The following is a 14306-nucleotide window of genomic DNA, read 5'->3' on the forward strand; positions in this document are numbered from 1 at the left end:
AGTCATACTCTTAGGTCATACTGTTGGACATTGTCAGATGGCCCCATAGAGTGTGAAAATAAAAGCTACTGGGGAGTTCCCAATACTGTCAATGAGAGGAGAAGTTTTGAGATTTCTGGGCATGAGTGATTTCTACTGAAAATTTGTGCTAAATTTTAGCAGTGTGGTAGCTCCACTGACTGAACTTTTGAAAAAGCATCGAAAATTGCAGTGGTCATCAAAATATCAGGAGGCATTTGACAATCTGAAAACTGTTAACCACCACACCAGTTTTAGCGACATCGAATTATGACGAGCAATTGATGTGAGTGATGTGGGCGTTGGTGCTGTACTTTACAAGATGACAAGGGTATGGAAAGACCTGCCGGTTAATTATTCAACCATCAAAAGGCAGGTCATGGGACATCTTAGTGGGAGGAGACTGAAGAATGCTTCATGCTTGGGATACAGATGATGTAATTAATAGGACGAGTCAGCCTATCTGTAGTTTTGCAGTCTGCCATAGGATTTTAAAATTGAATAAAAGTGTCTGACAAGACAGACGGATTTTCAGATTGTTCCAGGAAGGGTCTCTCTCCAAAGGTCAGTACAGCAAAGCAAATATCTCTGATTGTTAACTTTATTTATAAGTGGCATTTGAACTGTATTGGGTTATCAATTGAAATATACAGTGGCAGGTGTAGATAGAGAGTTAAAGTCTTTTTTCCTTTTATTTAAACTGTTTCAGCTGCTAATTGTAAAGTTATTTCATTATTGTTAATATGTTAATAATTCTGTGTTTAAATTGAACTTTGTTTAACCGTAAAAGATACCTATTGGTCAGTGTTATCACTCCTTTGGTGAAAAAGTTTTCCCTCACGGTCTTATAAAATTGTAATCGACTGGGATTCTCTCACACATATCGCACTCAGGTACACACGTCTCTCTCTTCCCTCCCCCCCCCACAAACACACACACGTCTCCCCAAACACACGACTCTCGTCTCACACACACGTCTCTCACACACACATTCATTCCATCTCACACACGTCTCTCGTGCACACCCTCCCAACTCTCACACATACACGCTCCACCTCTCACACAGACACATCCCCACACACACAAAGACACATCTCCCCACACATACCACCCTCTCCATACACACCTTCCCCCAACATACACACATATCTCCCCCTAGACCCACCCACATACATGCGCCCCCCCACACACATCTCCCCCTCTCTCACACACACGCTTCCTCTCCTCTCACACGCTCTCCTCCTCTCCTCTCACACACACACTTCCCTGTCTCACACACACCTCTCCCCCTCTCACACACCTCCTCTCCTTTCACACACACACACACACCGTCTCTCCTCTCACACACACCTCCCTGTCTCACACACCTCTCCCTTCTCACATAAACACACCTCCTCTCCTCTCACATACACACCCCTCCTCTCCTCTCACGCACACCTCTTCTCCTCTCACATACACACCCTCCTCTCCTCTCACACACACACACCACCTCTCCTCACACACACCCCTCCTCTCCTCTCACGTGCACACCCCTCCTCTCCTCTCACATACACACCCCTCCTCTCCTCTCACATACACACCCCTCCTCTCACATACACACCCCTCCTCTCCTCTCACATACACACCCCTCCTCTCCTCTCACGCACACCTCCTCTCCTCTCACATACACACCCTCCTCTCCTCTCACACACACACACCACCTCTCCTCACACACACCCCTCCTCTCCTCTCACGTGCACACCCCTCCTCTCCTCTCACGTGCACACCCCTCCTCTCCTCTCACATACACACCCCTCCTCTCCTCTCACATACACACCCCTCCTCTCCTCTCACATACACACCCCTCCTCTCACATACACACCCCTCCTCTCCTCTCACATACACACCCCTCCTCTCCTCTCACGTACACACCCTCCTCTCCTCTCACATACACACCCCTCCTCTCAGATACACACCCCTCCTCTCAGATACACACCCCTCCTCTCCTCTCAGATACACACCCCTCCTCTCCTCTCACATACACACCCCTCCTCTCCTCTCAGATATACACCCCTCCTCTCCTCTCATACACACTCCTCCTCTCCTCTCAGATATACACCCCTCCTCTCCTCTCATACACACCCCTCCTCTCCTCACATACACACCCCTCCTCTCACATACACACCCCTCCTCTCCTCTCACATACACACCCCTCCTCTCCTCTCACATACACCCCTCCTCTCCTCTCACATACACACCCCTCCTCTCCTCTCACATACACACCCCTCCTCTCCTCTCACATACACACCCCTCCTCTCCTCTCATACACACCCCTCTCCTCTCACATACACACCCCTCCTCTCCTCTCACATACACACCCCTCCTCTCCTCTCACATACACATCCCTCCTCTCCTCTCACATACATACCCCTCCTCTCCTCTCACATACACACCCCTCCTCTCCTCTCACATACACACCCCTCCTCTCCTCTCACATACACACCCCTCCTCTCCTCTCACATACACACCCCTCCTCTCCTCTCACATACATACCCCTCCTCTCCTCTCACATACACACCCCTCCTCTCCTCTCACATACACACCCCTCCTCTCCTCTCACATACACACCCCTCCTCTCCTCTCACATACACACCCCTCCTCTCCTCTCACATACACACCCCTCCTCTCCTCTCACACACACCCCTCCTCTCCTCTCACACATCTCTCCTCTCACACACACCTCCTCTCCTCTCACACACACCTCCTCTCCTCTCAGATACACACCCCTCCTCTCCTCTCACATACACACCCCTCCTCTCCTCTCACATACGCACCCCTCCTCTCACATACACAACCCTCCTCTCCTCTCACACATCTCTCCTCTCACACACACCTCCTCTCCTCTCACACCTCCTCTCACTCACACTTCCTCTCCTCTCACTCACACCTCCTCTCCTCTCACATACACACCCCTCCTCTCACATACACACCCCTCCTCTCTCACTCACACCTCCTCTCCTCACCCACACATGCTTCCTCTCCTCTCACACACACGCTTCCTCTCCTCTCTCACACGTTTCCTCTCCTCTCACCCACGCTTCCTCTCCTCTCACATACATGCCTCCTCTCCTCTCACACATACACACCTCCTCTCCCCTATACACACACCTCTTCCCCTCTCACACACGCACACCTCCTCTCCTCTCACACACATCCCCGTCTCACACACACAGCTGCCCGTCTCACCCACTTCCCCCTCTCACATACACACCCCTCCTCACACACACCTCCTCTCCGCTCACACACACCTCTCCTCACAGATCTCCTCTCACACACACACCTCCTCTCCTCACACACACCTCCTCTCACACACACACCTCCTCTCACATGCACATCTCCTCTCACATGCACATCTCCTCTCACACACACCTCTCTTCTCCTCTCACACACACATATCTCCTCACCTCCTCTCCTCTCACACATACACACACCTCCTTCTCTCACACATACAAACACCTCCTCCTCTCCCCTCACACATAGAAACACCTCCTCCTCTCCTCTCACACACACCTCCTCGCCTCTCACATACACACCCCTCCTCTCCTCTCACATACACACCCCTGTCTCCTCTCGCATACACACCCCTCCTCTCCTCTCGCACACCTCCTCTCACATAAACACCCCTCCTCTCACACAAACACCCCTCCTCTCCCACACACACACCTCCTCTCCTCTCACATAAACACCCCTCCTCTCCTCTCTCACACACACACCCCCTCTCCTCTCACACACCTCCTCTCCTCTCACACACCTCCTCTCCTCACACACCCACACACCTCCTCTCCCACATACACACACGGGCCCCTCACACATACACACTTACCCCCCTCACAGACACCTCTCTCAGACACACCCACCTCTCAATTGCGCACACGTCCTGACACACTCGCTTCCCGCTATCTCTCCCAATCACTTGCGTCCTCCACTCACCTTCCCCCCTCACACACTCGAGCGTCCTCCCTCACACACTCGCGTGCCCTCCTCTCTCGCACGGACGAGAGCGTCCCACTTGCTCTCACACCCTCGTGTCCCACTCACTCTCACATACTCGCATCCCCCCTCACACACCCTCGCGTCCCACTCTCACCCGACTCTCCCATACCCTTGCGTCCCAATCTCACACACACTTGCATCCGATTCTCACACACTCTTGTCTGTAAAGTAAAATGGGAAAGATGCCATTTGAAACATGAAGGTCTGACAAAACCCGAAGGAATATGAGAAAAAGCAAGCAAAAATCCCACAAAGGGTTAACAGCATTCAGAAAAAAAGGTTTGAAATGCAAATATAGCCTTTATCGGTTCGAAAACCAGCTCGAGACAGTTGATGATGTAATCTAATGCTGTCCTTTCAAGTTAAAGAAATACTAGTGAATTCCATTTTTAGTACAGAGAGGAAACAATAGTTCACACTTTCATAGAAGTTGATTATTTTAGCAAGCAGTTGAATAAGAATTGCCAGAATGTTAAGTGAATAACATGAAATAATGTGCATTTGTGAACAATAGAAATTTCATGACATCAGTTAGAAGTGGAAGCCTAGACATAACGGTTGAGTCTACTAAGGCATAAATTAAAACCAAGCAGGAATCAATTTAAACACGACGAGAACCTAATGTATCACTCCTCTAAGGTTTGACAAGCATCAAAGCATTTTTTACCAATGCTCATCATTGAAACATCCTCTTGTTAGACATGATGAATACAATTGACAAACAAAATTAAATAAGTGCGCAGAAGATATTACTTGAAGATAATAAAATGTAACCAGCATGGCTGTGAGAAGGGTAATAAATATCCGGAATCGCTAACAGCCATCATAATTTCCAGTTCTCAGAGCTGCTTCGGTAGATGGGAATGGCTGAATGCAGGAGGCAAACAGGGGATCGAAGTTACTGAGAACACCCACAGATAAGAAGAGAGATTGTCAAGGGGGCCACGAAGGTCCGAAAATCCTTGTTCACCATTTAGAACATCTTTTTTGACCCTTTTTGGTTAAGGGGGAGATTTCTAACTTCATGTCTCACTCTCACACACTCGCGTCACACTTTCTTTCACACACTCACTCGCGTCCCGCTCTCACATGCTCACTCGCGTCCCACTCCCCCACTTGCATCCCCAACCCTCACACACACACTCTTGTCCCAATCTCTTACACCCTCGCGTGCCACTCTCACACACCCTCACGTGCCACTTTCGCACTCTCACTTCCCACTCTCTCACACACACATGTCCCACTCTCTCACACACAAGCATGCGCGCACGCGCACGGCCCACTCTCTCACACGCGGCGCACGGCTCACTCTCACACACGGTGCGCGCCCCACTCTCACACACGCGAACCCCACTCTCTCACAGATCGAGCCCCACTCTCTCTCACACACGCGTCCCACTCTCTCTCACATGCACGCGTGCCCCACTCACACACATGCACGCGTGCCCCACTCTCACACATGCACGCGCGCCCACGTCCCGCTCGCCCAGCTCTACTTCTTGCGCGCGCGTCCCGCTCTCTCTCTCTCGTGCGCGCGAACACATCCCATTTTCTTTTGAGCGCACGTCCCACTCTGTCGGGCGCCACTCTCGCGCGCGCACACACATCCCACTCTCTCACACGCGGCGCGCGCGCCACTCACACACACACGTCCCACTCTCTCACACAGACTCGAGTCCCACTCTCTCACACAGACTCGAGTCCCACTCTCTCACAGACTCGCATCCCACTCTCTCTCACACAGACTCACATCCCACTCTCTCGCACATACACTTGCATCCTCATCTTACACATACTCGTGTCTCGCTCTCTCTCACACCCTCTCGCCCCACTCTCTCAAACATCGTGTCCCACTCCCTGACACACACTCGTGTCCCACTCTCACATACACTAGTGTCTCACTCTCTCTCACACATTCGTGCCCCACTCTCTCTCACAAAGTCGCTTCCCACTCACTCTCACCTCCTTGCATCCCCGTTTCTCACACACCCTCGTGTTCTATGTTCTCACACCCTCGCGTTCCACGGATCCCAGTTTGGGAAGCCCAACCGTAATGTATTCAGTTGGTTGAGTGACAAACCAATCAATTGGCAAATAATTTAGTTTAGACAACGATCAGTACTACTCTGGTTCAATCTTAGATTAAGATACCAGCTGTAAGAAAGAAAATACATTACTGTAGTTAGTAATAGACAAACATACTAGCTTTCTGATCATCATTCAGCACTTATTACCTTGGCAACCATTAAGCTCTCTATTCTTGCCACCTCATTGATGTAGCTATGCACTCTTGATTTGAAATCATCCTTTTCATGCAAAGCTTGTTCTAGTTCATTGTTGATTGCCTAGGATACAGATTTATGAAGGTTACCATTAAATTCTTTATTGATTTATTTATTGCAAGACATAGATACTTACTAAAGTGCTTAGTGTAAAGACAAAAATGGGCAAAGCAATTATCACTATCATAGGTTATACTTTCTTTTTTTTTTGGAAAATATTTTTATTAGGGTATTTGCAAGTTTTTATAATAATAACAATAATAGCGACATAAACATGGTACAATAAACATTTCCACCCTCATCACAATCTTCACACACCCCAACCATAAAACAACAATCCGGCCCTCTCTCTCTCTTCCGCGCACCTCGCACACCAGTCCTCTACCCCAAAAAACATGCTCATCCAGGCCACCGTCATGTGTGCCCGGTGGACTACCTTGAATTGTATCAGGCTAAGCCTGGCATATGAAGAAGTTGTATTAACCCTGCTTAGGGCAACCGCCCACAGACCCGCCTCTATCTCTCCTCCTAGCTCGCCTTCCCACTTGCCCTTAAGCTCCTCCACTGGAGTTTCCTCCACATCCAAAAATATCTGATACCTTCCCCTCTCCCACCCAGGTACTGGAGACTACTCTGTCCTGTAAGAGTTGATGAACGCAAAGGGACAGGTGGTCTGAGGTGCATTTGTTTTAATGCGAGAAGTGTAGCAGATAAAGCAGATGAACTTAGGGCTTGGATCAGTATCTGGGAATGTGATGTTATTGGTATTACTGAGACTTGGTTGAGGGAGGGGCAACACTGGCAACTGAATATCCCAGGGTATAGATGCTTCAGGAGGGATAGAGAGGGAGGTAGAAGGGGTGGAGGAGTTGCATTACTCGTCAGAGATGATATCACAGCTGTGATTAAGGAGGGCACGATGGAGAATTTGAGCACTGAGGCAATATGGGTGGAGCTAAGAAATAGGAAGGGTGCAGTAACATTGTTGGGACTTTACTACAGGCCTCCCAAAAGCGAGCATGAAGTAGAAGTGCAAATATACAGACAGATTATAGAAAAATGTCGGAGCAATAGGGTGTTTGTGATGGGAGATTTTAAACTTCCCCCATCACCTTCTCCAGCATTTTTGTCACATAGGCCCTCGCATCCGATCCCTCACTACCTTCAGGGAGGCCGACGATTCTCAGGCTCTGCCTCCTGGACCTATTCTCCAGCTTCTCCTGCATTCTTTTCTGGCGGTCATTCATCATCTCTTGAGCAGCACGGTATGGGCAGCACGGTAGCACAGGTGGATAGCACTGTGGCTTCACAGCACCAGGGTCCCAGGTTCAATTCCCTGCTGGGTCACTGTCTGTGCGGAGTCTGCACGTTCTCCCCGTGTTTGCGTGGGTTTCCTCCGGGTGCTCCGCTTTCCTCCCACAGTCCAAAGACGTGCAGGTTAGGTAGATTGGCCATGATAAATTGCCTTTAGTAACCAAAAAAAGGGTTAGGTTACTGGGTTATGGGGATAGGGTGGAAGTGAGGGCTTAAGTGGGTCGGTGCAGACTCGATGGGCCGAATGGCCTCCTTCAGCACTGTATGTTCTATGTTCTATATCTCCATCTTGGTCTCCAGCACGGTTATGTATTCCTCGTGCTCGGACATCTTTTTCTCCACCTCCTGGATCGTATATCCGTGGGTCTCTTGGTTCTGCACAACCTGATCATTCGAAGCCTTATTCGGATCCACCGTGTCCTTCTTAAGCTTGGCGAAGCCATCTTCAAAAAATTTCACCAGCTACTCTGTCGACCACTGTGCCATCTCCCAGCGGGCCTGCTTCTCCGCCATGCTTTCCAGCGTTGCCAGCACTGCTCGTGTCTTCCTTGTAGAACTTTGTCTTCTCACATGGCCACTTCTGGCCCAATTCTCCATACACTGGAGGGGGATTTCTCCTCACTGTAAAACGGGAGAAAAAAGTCCAAAAGTCCATCACAGGCAGGAGCTAGCAAATGTGCGACCTACTCCTCCATGGCCGCCACCGGAAGTCATAGGTTATACTTTCTGATCACTGCATTCACCATTTGATAATGTCAGACTAAGGACCCATTTCAACTATACTTAAAATAACACAAACACGCATTGCTCTAGGTATCAACCGTTTAAGATTTTAAACTTACATCGATTATATTACTATGTCCAACAAGACAGTCAACAAAGAAATGTTAGATAACATTAACACCACTCAGAAAATCTCCAGAGGCAAGTGCACAATCATATTCTGATATCATATAAAGCCACTGCAAGTCCTGAAATTCATTAATCATTGCTCATTAGAATTACTGGCAGTGCACATCAGTAATAGGACTTGTATGCTGACACTTGAGAGCAGCATGTTGCAGTTGAAGACAGACGTCCTCAATCTGTAACTGGATCCTCGATTTTCTGACCCATAGACCACAATCAGTCAGGATAAACAACACCATCTCCCCCACGATAGTCCTCAAAACCTGACCCCCAAGGCTGCATACTTAACCCCCCGACTATATTCCCGACACACACTCGACTGCATGGCAAAATCTGGGTTCAACTCCATCTAAAGGTTTGCTGACGACGCAACCGTAGCGGGTCGGATCTGGAACAACGATGAGTCAGAGTACAGGAGGGAGATAGAGAACCTCGTGGAGTGGTGTAACGACAACAATCTCTCCCTCAATATCAGTAAAACTAAACAGCTGGTCATTGACTTCAGGAAACAAAATATCGTACACACCCCTGTCTGCATCAATGGGGGTGAGGTGCAGATGGTTGACATCTTCAAATTCCTAGGTATGCACATCATCAACAATCTGTCCTGGTCCACCCACGTCGACGCTCCGACCATGAAAGCACAACAGCGCCTATACTTTCTCAGGAAACTCAGGAAATTCGGCATGTCCACGTTGACTCTTATCAACCTTTACAGCTGCACCATAGAAAGCATCCTATCTGGCTGCATCATAGCCTAGTATGGCAACTGCTCGGCACAAGACCGTAAGAAACTACAGAAAGTCGAGAACATAGCTCAGTCCATCATATAAACCCACCTCCCATCCATCGACTCTGTCTAAGCCACCCGCTGCCTTGGGAAAGTGGGCAGCATAATCAACGACCCCTCTCAACCGGCTTATTCTGTCTTCCAACTTCTTCCATCGGGCAAGAGATACAAAAGTCTGAGACCACGCACTAACAGATTCGAAAACAGCTCCTTCCCCACGGTTACGAGACTCCTAAACGAATCTCTTATGGACTGAACTGTAGAAGGCTCATATAAATCTGAAACTCTGTCTTCTCTACTGAGTAGTACTACACTCCTGTATACTTCACCTGATGCCTGTGACTATGTATTTACATTGTGGATTTTATGTTTGCCCTATGTATTTTCTTTTCATGTACAGAATGATCTGTCTGTGCTGTACGCAGAACAATACTTTTCAATGTACCTCGGTAATAATAATCTTTATTATTATAGTTGTCATAAGTAGGCTTATATTAACACTGCAATTAAGTTACTGTGAAAATCCCCTGGTCGCCACATTCCGGCGCCTGTTTGGGTACACTGAGGGAGAATTCAGAATGCCCAATTCACCTAACAGCATGTCTTTCAGCGCATGTGGGAGAAAACCGGAGCACCCAGAGAAAACCCACGCAGACACGGGGAGAACTTGCAGACTCCGCAAAGACAGTGACCCAAGCCGGGAATTGAACCTGGGACCGTGGAGCTGTGAAGCAACAGTGCTAGCCACTGTGTTACCGTGCCGCCCATCAACGCCAGGTGACAATAAACAAATCCAATCCAATGCAATCCATGTGTAAAATACTACATATGTAGCAATGTAGACATGATGGTGTTGTCTTCGAATGTCCCTCGATCCATAGATGGCATCTACATAAAGTTGAGTTTCTGGCATGGGTCTCCATTTGATTGAATGGAGTGATTCATGACCGGCGGACCTTTGGGCACATGGGGCAGAATGTCCCATGGGGTAGTGGGATCCTGATGCACAATTTGCTTCCTTTTGTTTCCTTCTCTTCCATTGCTCTGCCTCATCAGTAAGATGTTGTGGTTTGTGATGCAGCTCGATATCAGCCTCCCCGGACAGGCGCCGGAATGTGGCGACTAGGGGCTTTTCACAGTAACTTCATTGAAGCCTACTCGTGACAATAAAGCAATTTTCATTTCATTTCATTTCATGGACAAGTTGTCATCATTCTGAATGATTGGTAGTAAGCACCTCACAATCATTAATTTTAACGCTGCTACATCAATATTAATTATATTGCAGAGGAATCGGGGATGGAACACGTTGAAAATCTATTTTTTTGTTGGCCTCAACATGGCTCGTACACTTTATGATTTTCGACTAACACATCACCTCTAGAGAGCTCGGAATATAACTTTGATGTGCCATAACATGTAATGTTATTATTTAATTAGAAAATATAACAATGCATCTCATTTCATGACTGAGTCAAGTGACAAGAGACAAAGCACATTTTGACTTGGTTATAGCAAGTGGCTCAAACAATAGAAGTTGTGATGCTCCACAAAATGATCAAGTTCAACACGATCAAGAATTCAGAAATACTAATGACTGGAATCCATGTATATAGAATTTAAAAAGGGCTAACTTCAAAGAAATACCTTCATCGTCTTGTTGTACAGAATAATACAATCCAGGTGACTCCAAAATCTGGAACAAGTGGTACCCAGAATAAACTGGTTAGGGAAAGGGGAAAGTTTTCTAAACTGTACTTCAAAGAAAGAAGTACATTTATATACATTTTTTCATACCCTCTGGATAAAGAACTTTGGAAATGTTGTCCCCATTAATTTTGGATACAATGGTAAACTGATATCTGCAATCAAAAGAATGAGTTGGAAGAAAATAAAAACTGAAGACACTGGATAAACCCAGCAGGTCTGGCAGCATCTGTGGAGAGAGACAGAGTTTCGGATTTAAATGAGCCTTCTACAGAACTGACTTCTGTTAAGTTTATCCAGCATTTTCTGCCTTTATTTCAGATTTCCAGCATCTGCAGTATTTTGCCTTTGAGTTAAAAGGAAAGACTAGAGAAACTCGTTTTTCTTGCCTTGAAAGGAAACAACTATAAAATGTATGAAAAGAGTAAATTTGGAACAATGCTTCACAAACCTTTGACAGCAGGACAAAGGACACAGATACAAACTAGTAAAAGCAAATTTATGAAAAGCTTCACATTAAGTGGTAAATACTTGGGATCATACATTAAAAAAATCCAGAAACATTTAACAATTTAACAACAGGTTGAGTATTGCGATGGGTACTGTCGGATCCTTCTAGGTTAATGGGCTAAGTGGGTCCAAATGACCTCCCCCATTTTTATGCATTGACCAGTCTTTGATTTTGTAGTGCTTTGATGGTTTTTGTGCATTGAGTGGTACTGCACTATCAGAGTAACACCGTTAGTGGGTTTTTGATGAGGAAGCAGTTGGAATCACTTTGCATGTGCTACCTTTTTAACCAAGATTTTTGTGCCACATTTATAGCCAATAACTTTAAGATGCCAATTTTGGAAAAGAAAATGCAGTTGTTATAACACTCTGGGTATCTAGATATTCGCATGTAATGCCAAAATTACACTGGAAACAACCATAACTAAGAACTCAAAAAAGATAGAATTTAGAAAAGGTTTAAGACCAATGCTTTATACTAAATCAGTCAAATTTAAAAACAAAGTTCATTTTGTATGCTGAAAAGAACACTTCTGTTTAACCAGTATGGATAAAGGTACAATTTTCTCTTGATTGAATGTTTAAAGAAATAATTCAGATCACTGTACCTGATTTTCTCTCGTCATTTGAGCCAAGTCATCCTGCAAACAACGATTTTCCTTAAGAGCATCATCTCGGCTCTGTTCTAATTCCTCTGACTCCTTCTGAATGCAATCTAGCTGTCGACGTAAGGAATTTATTTCCCGGTCTCGGTTACTTAGAGTGTCATTCAAAAGGCTGAGCAAAAATTAAGATAAAAAAATTATATATATCAAGTATCAAACATAGAAAATTGAATAACAATTTGGCTGTGTTAACCACTGTACTTACTCTAGTGCAGATTCTAGTTCAGTCACAGTAATTTTCATATTAGTTATGGCCTTTTCCTATAAAAGGAGTCAAAATTAAGTTTATTGGTAACTTTTAAGAGCAAAGGGAGAAAAATCATTAGTACACAAGTGATGGTAAAGAATGGGGTATATATGTGCATTTTCAACTTCCTGTAGTCTCTTTGGAAGCCTACAATTTTCCCTTTTTTACCGCTACTAGAATAATTGTTCACATACTATCTCCTTTCTGCAACATCAATTACTTAACCAGAATTTAAAGTCGACACAGCAGCTGTTAATTTAATTCTACTTGAATGATGAGAGTACAGAAAATGCTGCTGATGGTGGAGAGATTCACAAATTCTTTAATCCCAAGATTAAACTCTCTCACTCCTCTCATAAGGACTTCTGGGAAATATGAACTACTATTGTTGTCAAATATCTGCAACTTTCTCCTCAATCAAAAAATAAAATATTTTCCAAACTGGAGGACAATTCAAATCCCACATAATAAAAATGGAGAATGCTAGAAATACTCAGCAAGTCAGCAACATCTGTGGAGAAAAAAAGAATGTTAACATCTCATCAGAACACATAATTCTGCAATCCATCATCAGAGGCTAACGTCAGAATATGATGTATGTCAGAACCCCACTGGACATTTCTGTCGGCTTTGCTGTGGCTATTTAACTAAGTCACAGCATTAGCATCCCAATTTCGGGTTTGCCAACAAATCAGGAAGGATAAACATGACCACATGCTGGAACTGTCAAAGGAGGAATTTCTAATTAAGAGGACCAAAGTAGGGGTTGCATGGATTTTTGCAACTGCAGCAACCACAAGAATAGAAAGGAGACCGAAGGAGTTGGCCATCAGGTGTCTCAGTCTTACCTGAAGGTCCTACTACAGGTCTGAGTGAGTGCAGTGAGATGAAAACTCCCAAGAATGGGAGGAAAACAACCTCGCCACCCAAGAAGGCATGGATGGAAGTGGCCAGGGAAGTCAGCAATAGTGTAGTCTCTGCAGCCTGAAGAGAGTGCACCAAAAAGATCCAGAATCGCAGGAGGATGGAAAAAGTGAGTGCCATAAGACTTCCAGATGCCAAAGCCCATAGTTCAACTTCTCTGACATTCATCAGCACAGCACTCCTTAAAACACACTGTGTTCCACTCATTCCTCTCTTCTGACACCTCATATCCCATCTCAACAGCCAAAACTCGCCCTCACCTCTTCCTACTGCTGTCTTGCATTCATGCCTCACAGGCTCCCTCCAGAAATGCTGCCCATCTCGGATCACAGAATTGTTCTGCTGCAGGAGGAGGCTATTTGGCCCATCGTGTCTGTGCCGATTTCCATGCAAACCATTACTAATATTCAGAACTCTAATTTCTTCACCTTCCAGAAGAGAGTACACAACCTCGAGGAGAAACAGAGCCCAGGGAGGTGACCCTCCAGTGACCGATACCTTGTTGGCCACTGGCAATACAAGCTCAGCTGTTTTATTGGGAAGGAATAATTGCTCCGGGAAGCTGCAGATGTCCGAGTCTGAGCCCTTTGAAGCAAGCATTCATGGTGTTCATACATGTTGAAGGAGTGATCCTCTCTCTGCTCATCACAATCCCTTGGATCTGGATCTCCCCCACCATCTTCTCAATCCTGTGGAGTGATATGTGACTGCGGAGAAAGCATTTGCTGCTATTGCTTCTCTTGCTTTTCATCAAAGGTACAAGGTACATCGGCATAAGCTGCTTCCAGGCTGAGGTGGACTGGCAGCAGGGATCTGTAAAATGAGTTAAGTGCGAGGCATGTGAAGTGATTTAGAAGTTGGCAATCATCTGTCAAGTACTGAAAGCACTCGTTGAGAAGGAGTGCTCT

General features: G+C 46.1%; 1 protein-coding gene across 8 annotated transcripts in view; it reads right to left on the reverse strand.

Moving 5' to 3' along the window:
• cep135 (centrosomal protein 135) overlaps positions 1-14306 on the reverse strand; it is a 190808-nt gene that overhangs the window by 20069 nt on the left and 156433 nt on the right. For all 8 annotated transcript variants that reach the window (XM_038791149.1, XM_038791151.1, XM_038791152.1 and 5 more), the window contains 3 exons: positions 12433-12488; positions 12171-12339; positions 6285-6395 (listed from right to left, as the gene is read on the reverse strand). In XM_038791149.1, the coding sequence (XP_038647077.1) occupies positions 6285-6395; positions 12171-12339; positions 12433-12488 (336 nt within the window). The remainder of the gene's footprint in view (positions 1-6284; positions 6396-12170; positions 12340-12432; positions 12489-14306) is intronic.

This window comes from Scyliorhinus canicula, chromosome 3 (assembly GCF_902713615.1).
Source record: "Scyliorhinus canicula chromosome 3, sScyCan1.1, whole genome shotgun sequence".
Taxonomy (NCBI): Eukaryota; Metazoa; Chordata; class Chondrichthyes; order Carcharhiniformes; family Scyliorhinidae; genus Scyliorhinus; species Scyliorhinus canicula.